The sequence below is a fragment of the Cornus florida genome, unplaced genomic scaffold, assembly GCF_030987335.1.
Source record: "Cornus florida cultivar Cherokee Brave unplaced genomic scaffold, ASM3098733v1 CherokeeBrave_3.0.0_Hap2_Chr02, whole genome shotgun sequence".
Classification (NCBI taxonomy): Eukaryota; Viridiplantae; Streptophyta; class Magnoliopsida; order Cornales; family Cornaceae; genus Cornus; species Cornus florida.
Genome location: NW_026775572.1, coordinates 70,193,103 through 70,202,824, shown reverse-complemented (window position 1 = coordinate 70,202,824; position 9,722 = coordinate 70,193,103). Strand labels below are relative to the sequence as shown.

General features: G+C 34.9%; 1 protein-coding gene across 1 annotated transcript; it reads right to left on the bottom strand.

Annotated features, from left to right (window-relative positions):
- Nucleotides 1-623: 623 nt before the first annotated feature.
- On the bottom strand, nucleotides 624-7,465 carry LOC132295290 (large ribosomal subunit protein uL15c). Its single transcript, XM_059793489.1, has 4 exons — nucleotides 7,333-7,465; nucleotides 6,861-7,221; nucleotides 4,618-4,769; nucleotides 624-1,306 (listed from the first exon to the last, which is right to left on the bottom strand). Exons 1-4 carry the CDS (start codon nucleotides 7,408-7,410, stop codon nucleotides 1,085-1,087), a joined length of 813 nt encoding a protein of 270 aa, XP_059649472.1. The 5' UTR covers nucleotides 7,411-7,465; the 3' UTR covers nucleotides 624-1,084.
- Between the last annotated feature and the right edge of the window lie 2,257 nt (nucleotides 7,466-9,722).

The window sequence follows — 9,722 nt, the reverse complement described above, 5'->3', positions numbered from 1 at the left end:
TTTTCAAAACTTATCCCCATCCCCAACCCCGTTTACATAAAAGGATCCCCATCCCTGCTATAAACGGGGCAGGGCGGGACAGAGACCCGACGGGAATGAGAAATTTGCTATCCCTATCCGAAATTTACTTACAATTTTTTACAGAATAAATTACATTGACATTACTTTCCAAAAAAAGAAAAATTACATAGACATTCCCTCAGGGTCGTGAATATACACTTTGTTTGCCAAATGAGATTTGTACGAAAAAAACCAGAGTTCCTCTCTTTTGCTAACGGTCAACAATAAAAAATATTAGTCAACAATTTTGCAACAATCAAATTCCAATACTACCATTAGAAGACATCTTTATTATACTAAAATACATTACATATATATAAAGACAGAAAAGTAATTACAAACTCAACAAGTCAAATCAGTGTAATTTATCCTTTTTTATACACTTGTAATTAATTTTCCAAATTTCTATGTATAAAAATAATCCAACCACTACATAAACCAAGGTTAACCCAAGCCTAATGTTTCCAGTCCTAACTTAACCTGACCCCGCCCGAGTTGCATTCCTCTTCGGAATCAATTATGACCATCGGTTCCATCAAACATTGTCTAGGAAGAAGAATCACTATTCAACAGCCTGTTTGATATGAAAGAGAGAAGGAAGGAAAAGCCTTCTCAATTGTTTGACAGAGAAAAAGAGGGAAAAGAAAGGAAAGATGAGCCACCAAATTACTCAGTCCCAAAAAGTGTGAGGACAATATTACATTTTTTCTCTTTCAAGAATCTCTTTAATCATGACACCATGCTTTCCTCATTACCCTTCTACAAAACCAAATATTAGAAGGGAAAGAGGGATTTTCTTTCCCTTGGGAAGCCTCTTTGATCCTCCCGCCTTCACTTCGAATTTCGATTCGTCCTGCCAAACAGGGCATCATATTTGAAGGGAACTACTCTATAAAAATACATGGAAGACACCAGTGCAAGAATTTAACTTCTGGAAGGAAAAAATGTCCCTGAAATATCTGGATATGCTACTTTACATCTTGCAAAACAACAACATTTGAATCGAGTGGCTGACAAATGTGGCTCAAGCTTGAGGAGAGTCATCTGACACAGCTGCAGCTCTTTTCTTGGCGAAGTACTCTTCGGCACGCGAAAGGTTCTTAGCAACTGACGGCTTCACCCATTTCTTTCGGCCAGGTAGAACGGTCAAGGAACAACCAGCAGCCTCAAGCTTCTCTTTTGCCGCTGCTGAGAAGGCTCGGGCCTTGAAGTTTAGCTTCACCCTTAGTTGGCCATCACCTAGAATCTAAAACAAGGAGATGAATGTATAAGCAAGTTTCCATAAGTAAACATGAAATGTTCATATAATCATCTTCAGTTCCCATGTCATGTCAACACACTTTCAAATAAATACATAACCAATTTCAGGTTCTCATCTGACGTTAATCTTTCTTCTATAGTATCTAAAGCTGTGGCAGTTAAGTGGACGGGCCACGGATGTGTTTTACACTCTGAGGTGTGACTACAGATGGCTTTCACAGGGCTTCTTTACGATCTGTCATCAACAGAACCCATGGCATAACATTCATGATTGCATTCAAACTACAAATGTTACTGGGCTTTTCAAACCCCTTTCCATGAAAATCATTAGGTATGAATATGTTCGAACCCTGTGACAATTAGTACAACATAAAACTAAAAAATACAAAAACAAACCAAAAGGGGAGGAAAAAAAAATAAAAATTCAAAGGTTATTGCTTTAAAACACTTTGGTTACTTCCAGTCTTTCAAGTGGGATATCCAATCAGCTGCTTTAAATGGCTGTAAAAAAGATTGCACATCTGTGGAGACACTATCAACTACCAAAAACTAAGTTGAAATTAATGAAATCAGGTAACAAAAGTGACTTCTGAAAAGCCTAGCTGTGACTTCTACCTTTGAATTGTGAAAAATAAAATAAGTCAAGATTAAATTGTGAAAACAACAACAAATCTAAATTAGTTATAGAAATACCTACTCTAAAGCACAAAACTGTTCACCAACCAATAGAAGGACTGGATTAAGGTCTAGTGGAGAACTGTCTGGGTCCTGGGTCGAGTGACACTATTACAGGTACTTAGGAAATCTTAAGAACTTTAAGAAGAACAAATATGTTCACAAGTTTTTTATTTCAACCATTATATACAAAAATCTGTTTATAGGTTTCAGACCTCAGAAGAATTGGAGCAAGTCTTGTTCTGTACTAGATGTTTGATTTAGCAATAAACAAATCAAGATATGTTTACAGCTTAAAATCAGACCAATATTCATCAACTTATATGTGTGATTTCAAAATGACCAAATCAAGGACTGTTACACTCTAGATCTCAAATTAATCAAAGGCATGCTTACTAGCCACCCGTACTGAGTTGAAGAATATGGAAAAACATAAAGATGCTGAAGCAGAAAGTTTACTCAAAGCTCCAAATCGATTAATTGATCACCACTTGCCAGGGGCAGTTCATAAGATAATAAATTGCTGCTGCTGCTACTACGACTAGTGCTGCTATTGTTATTATTACTACAGTCTACAACTACTATTACTAGTGCAATATTACTATAATACTACTACAACTACTACTCCTAGTGTGATTATACACATTCACATTGAAAGAGCTGCTCTCCACAAAAATAGTTCTAGGATTTGAAAAACAATAGGCATACTGATTGTCAAGATGGTTCAACTGTTTGTTCTAGTTTGGGATTTCAGAACAATGATAACACTATTTTTGTAAGAACAAGACACTTTCCACAGAAAAAATAAATAAATAAAAGGTATCACTGGACCAAAAATAAAAAAGGATCAATATATTTTGTGCATATATATGAAGCTATCCATCCACATTTAATTGCTTTGGAGCTTACCATTAAGGTTCACTTAAGTAGTTTGATTGGGAAAACTTGTTAACAGTGCTACGATTCAATATGGATGTACCTAACAAACCTTTGGCCAAAATTAAAATCATAATGTTCGTTTACATCTTTGTTTTCAAGCCTCGCTGATTTAACCATTGCTCAAATCAAAAGGACTGCTAGTGTGCCTCTTGGTTCAAATATAGCCTATTGGTTTGGCAACACCTATCTTCATGGACTTGCTAAAAAAAATAATAATAACAAATATATATATATATAAGAAAATAAAATTCTTCTACCTTCATGGAGTAGAATGTTACACCAAAAAGTTGGGGACCTTGAATAACAAGGTGGATAGAAATCTCAAAGTGACACTGTGTAAGCAGATTATGAAAATGTTTTTGGTAGCCGGTGAAGATTGAATTTTAATGTTACTACAAGTTCATCTGACAATCACCAGCAGCACGGGCTGCAAGTAACCAGGTAACAATGTCTGGCCACCTTCGGATAATTTCTCCAGAAATTTAACAGTTTATAAATCTAGTAACCATTGTCAGATCGCATCTTTGAAGGAGAGGTCAACAATTGTTATTTCAAATCAGCTTTCGAGTATTATAATATTTTACGCCAAACTATAGTGAAGGGACAAAAAAATACTGGTGCATCTACTTCATATAATGGTGGTCAGATGCGAGTCAATTATGTCTAAATTGAAAATGGTGAGAGGCCAACAATGACGCATTTTTTGTAATCAACAATATTACAACAGATATTATTTTTGATGGGTTATAAATACTCGTATGAAGTTCTGCTGGCAGCAAAATATTAAGTTACAATAACATCTATAAAATTCCTAATTAATAATAGTCTTCTCTGTGCACTCTCTATTACATCTGATCAAGCTATTCTTGAAAGAAGAAAGAGTGATGCTCATGTAATTTTCTTCTCTAGATAACAATACAAGGATCCTATGCTTTCTCTTATGTCAATCTCGAATTAATTAAATGATACAGTTATTGCAGCATAATAAAGGGCCTTTTCTGCTTGTATGTTATCTTCAACTGGCAACAAGCATATGAAGCTGACTTTGTACTGGGAACAAGGTATTATACAAAATGAAATTATCATAATTCTTTTTCTTTTCTTTTTTTTCTTTTTTTTTTTTGATAAGTGAAATTATTATAATTCTACTACAATAGAAAGATGTAAGAAAATAATTATACTAGTAAGCATTTGATTTGAAAAGAAAGACGGTTATTGTCAATGCAAGCTACAAATCCATAACGTGATGTTCAGCTGAAAAAGGATAATTTTACAAGATGAATTGACTCAAAATAACTTTTTCACTGGATTTTTTCATACAATAACATGCAATCAGAAAGTTGCGGTTCGACTTCATTTATTACTTATCAGCAAATTTATCATTTGCGCGTGCACACACATATTTGTATCATTTTCAACTATTCTTTACTGTGTTCTATTTTATATGTGCATGTTGAAGTAGATACAAGTGTAATACCCTGTTTTGCAACTTTAATCCAACATATATGAACCATCAATTTGTGATGGTGGCAAATCAAGATTTATTTGGGGATTACTGATGTCCATTTATAACCTATGATAGTTGGGCAAAAATTCCATAAAATAATATTAACCTGACATGAAATGTATGATTTCACCTCCCTACATATGTTTGTAATATACAAATACAAGTGTCATTATTACCTTTAAAGGGAGTTTCCTTTCTCTTCCTGATGGATTTATTAAACCCATCTTCTTCAGTGTCTCCAATGATACCTCTTCTCCTTCTTTAAATCCTGCAGCTTCTATGTCTTTTAAGTTAACCGGGACATACTTTGGTAAACCAGCATGCATACCTTGCATCAAAAACAAACAAACCAAAAAAAAAATACAAAAACAAAAACTAATAAGTTATCATGTAAAATAGGAAAACTGATAAAAAATATATATATATAAAAAATAAAAATAAATAAAAAAAAAAAAAAAAAAAAGCCCGTGGTAGAAAAGTGGGCAAAAAAGAAAAAACATATATAAAGGCAGAATACAAGTTTAAATTTCAAGAAAACTACTTAAGAATGACAACTTAACACAAAAATACATGAATTTTGAAAAAAGGAATTATATCATATAGCATATATAAGATGATTGTGGCGTCTCACATCGGGAGAGAGGTTGTTGGCACTTATATGTGTGGACATCTCCTACTGTGTAGACATGTTTTGAAAACCGTGAGCACAGAGAGTGTGTAAAGCGAACAATATCTACACAACGGGGCGGGTCGTACAGTGATACAGTTGGACTTCAAGATTATAATAGTTAAAAGTTTATAAAAGCTGCATATAACTTATACGAGCCACTTTATGGGAAGCACAGAAGACAATAGATACAATCAGAGGTCTGGGAGAGGATTAACATGAAAGAAATTGTTTGCGGAAATCACTCATATTGAGTAGTAGGTCATTGGTATTGCGAGATGCAGCTATGACTTAGCAGCATTCAACCTAGATAGAGCTTAACAGCAAAAGGGATCATGCAGCTGACCACGTACAGTGAAAAGCTTAATTCATTTTAGCTGACTTATGCCAACTTTAAACACAATGATTGACCACTTCAACAATCATAGTAAGTGCTGAGGTAGAAAAATTGTAAATCAGAGAATCTAGCACATTAGAATTCCACTGGCATCCAAATTTGAGAAGCACATTTAATGAGGTCAATATTGTCTAACGAGCTAGTTATGCCTAAGATGATTAGATTTCATATATGGCATCAAATTAAGTATGTAAGAAATGAGAATTTCTGTAAGATATAATGTCCTTAAGTGGTGCAGTCTATAAGAAATTTAGTTGATTGCATGATGCAATTCTAACAATAATTGTGATGCCTAAGGAGATCTAGGTAAAACGCCAAACTTCTTTTATGTTTCTTCTTTCTTTTAATTTTGCTACACCTTTTAAACCTGCAATACAAAAAACCTAGAACTGTTTAACGACATTCCCACCCTAAAAGATCCTATTAGAAAAGCCAAACTTTTCCCCTTTTCCCGACCATTTAACATTATCGAACAAAAGAATGTAAACCACCCTAGAACTAATTATAAGGAACCTTAAAATGCCGTTTATAGCGCTACTCTACATTAGTGTTAGTAATAGATCATGCAGGAGAGTATATTGGCACTCATCCTATATCATCATGTCTCAACCCAATCACTTCCATAAGGCTATTATCATAATCACTAAATTTGTAGGGACAATGACTGTATCTAGTGGAGCTAACTATCAACAAGTGAGAAGATAAGGCCATGTCAAAAATCTTATTAAAAGAAACAAAGATTTATCTATTCAAAGTGTTCTCCAAACTTCAAAGAACAAACTTCAGGTAAAAACAACCTGATAGGTCGAATGATATGGTATCAAGAATAGAAATTGAGACAAATTTAGACACAAAGTGGTAAGCATGCACAAATATTTATGCACAAGGAGTTTCTGATCCCTACCAATTAATATTCATACATTTGCATTTATTCTTAAAAGCAATAAAAGAGAAATAATTTATGATAGAAAAGAATGGAAAAGGCAAATCCATGTGGCTGAAGGAGAAGGATTCTCCCCTTTACTTATTCTCTCTGCCACTCTGCTTAATTTTAGAGTAATGCAACGAATACGATGCCTGAATTGGTTTTTAAAGTTTTTAGTTCAACGATTGACACATCAATTTGTAATAAAAACCGATCGGGACTTGTATCATTTTCTTTATTTTATAGTTTAGACTGCCCCAAGTGAGCTAATAAACTCTTGTTTTATTTTATAGTTCAGACTACCACGCTTTTAGTTTCAAAATCAGTTTTATATTAACCATATAGCACATTTTTACAAACATGTAGAATACAACAATTCTAAACAAATAAATTTCACCTTCCAACAAATACTGTACAATTTAGTGATTACCTCCCGCAATTCCTCTCAATTTGGGGACTCTACGGTAAAGCGGCATCTGCCCACCCTCGAAGCCCCTGCGAACCCCGGGACCAGACCTTGATTTCTGACCCCTCATTCCAAACCCACAACTCGCACCTTGACCCGCCGAAATACCCCGACCCTTTCTCTTTGCCTTCTTCCGGGAACCCTTTTGGGGTCCGAGATTGTCTAGCCGAAACCGAACACTAGCCATTGTTGCAGAGACAGGCGTTGCAGAAGAAGCTTGGTTGACAAAAACTAGTGGCCTTCCTGATTTGCTCCTCCTGCTGTGGTTAAGTTTGAGACATGGAAATAATCGACTTGGATTCGCCTTGAGATTACTCAAATTCCCCTGTAATTGAGAAATGCGATTGTAATCATTCATGATGAATAACACAATACTGAAATATACATTATATATACATATAAATAAATGTATATTGAAGAAACGATGAGAATTCACCTTGAATGAAGAAGGTTGATGAAGAACCACTGATGTTCTAGTCAGGGTGGTAGAGGGGAGAGAGAGAAGAGAAGCCATGGTGAAGGAGTGAGTGACTGTGTGTTCACTAATTGTTCTTGAACGGATAGGGATAGCTTTTTCTGACGTCGCCCTCAGTCGCGATGAATTCTCTAAAATTACAGTATTTACAATTTTACCAGGTTTCTATTTATATATATATATATATATATATATATATATAGTGTATAATTTTTTTTTTGGGCAAAGGGTAAATTGAAGTTTTATTTGCAACCCATATCTGACGTGGATGAAAATATAAATAGGTGGGTATGCAACATTATTTAATAATTTAAATTTTTACATAAATGGACATATGACGACCTTGTGGGCGGGTGTGTGTGAGCGTGTGCAGGTAATACCAGTAGGCTATCACACTGGGCGAGTTACAAGTGCATAATCCCACATAACCTAGGTGTGAAAGGGGCAAGTACTATATGTAAATTTAACACTCTTCTATGGCACAACGCGTTTTAAAACCGGGATGTCTGTGAACTTATCAAAACTCCGATCCGACGTTAAACGTGCTTAACCTGGAGTAATACTAAGATGGGTGACTCCTAGGGAAGTCTACGGTCCGAGGACCGTGATCTCCGTGAATCTACCAGAACTCTGGATTTAAGCGTGCTTAACGTGGAGTAGTACCATACCCCCTGGGAAGTTTTTGGTCCGAGTGAGCAAAAAGCGGACGATATTGTGTCTGCACAGGGTGAGGGGTGGTTACAAATATATCAAAGCCTAACCCAGCCGCAAGTGTGGCCAATGAGGACGTTGGGCCCAAAGGGGGGTGAGGTGGCAAGGATACAGTTGTCCTTTTACAGTGAGAATGTTAGAACTGTCCTTTTACAATCACTGGCTAATGGTGATAGCTATACACTTTGTGTGAAGGAGCCAAGTATTTATGTTGCTCTATATATAAGCTGCTATAGATTTTTTAGGTTTAAGGCTAATACTAAAAATCCCAAAAAGCAACCTGCATTGCAATTCTCTCGAAACCTTCCTATGAACCAAGTTTTATGAGCTTATTGATGATGATTCAAACCAAAAAAACCTATTAGATCAAACCTTGCTTATGTCTGTACTATGGAGACTATGCTGCTATCAAGGCTGCTAGTGCAAGGGTTGGACTAACGTGTGAAACTGAGCTCAAGGCAACTGTGGTGCCAAATGAAGTCTAACTCAGGTATATTTGAGCTTCTTACACTTGTTTAGCACATGTTATTGAACATCTATATGTTGCAAATGAATTTGGTCTACAAGGGCTGTTGTTTAACTTGTTTTATAGTTTAGTTTTGTGATTCAAGTATAGATTGGTTATGTCTTGCTATTCCATGTTTGATTTATATGCTAGCAAGTCTACATTGATTGATTAAGAGTGTAGAAGTTAGGTTTTGGACTGAACTGTGGTCTGCCTTGGTTTTAACTGACCAAAACCCTAAGGCTCTTCTGTGAACTGTGATGTGTCGTAAATATTTCAATAATAAAATATTACTCGCAATAGAACGAATCCTTTGGAGGATAAGGCTACTTAGAGGGTGTCGAACCTCAAGGACTATGATGGTTTATCAAGTCTTTAATTAATACTATTTTAATTTAGAAATAGAGTTTGTTTGTTGTGTTGTGATTCAATAAAATAAACAAAATTAAGATCAGAGAGAGAAAATCTTAGGGATTGACTTCACCACGAGTTTCATACTATAGTCAATTGTTCAACCTTAGGATTTTAACACTTGCGTATAATATGGAATTAAACTCAATAACATTCGTTTAATTTAGATTTAAAGAAAGATGTTTCATGAATTTCAGTTAATAATAACCTATCTTTGGTTGGCACAAATTATCTACCTACCTACTTCTAACTAATTTTGTAATATAATTCGTCTTCCCTAGGCATAGACTATGAAAATATTCATTCACAAAATACGTTTGAACACCATTGCATGATCTCTATTCTTATTGTCCAAGAAGCCCTTAGCCACCAATCTCGTACACTAAGAATAGGTTGAATATAATTTATGAAAAATTAAATCCAAAATAAGGTATTAATTTCTCAAAAACTAATATATTTCATTAAAATCCCAATTGCTTAGAATATCTAAGTCAATTGCTCAAAATCATACAATCAAAATATATAAACAGTCAAAATCCCAAAGTATAGAACAATCAAACCATAGTAATCAAATTAGGGTTATATCAATGCCCTAAGAGATGAATTAACTATTCATGACGATGAAAGATATCATCTGTGTTGTTGTGAACTTCATCATTATGGACTGCACTTCTCTTTTGAGAATCTTCACCTTCAATGCTTCATAGAAAACCAAAAAAACCCT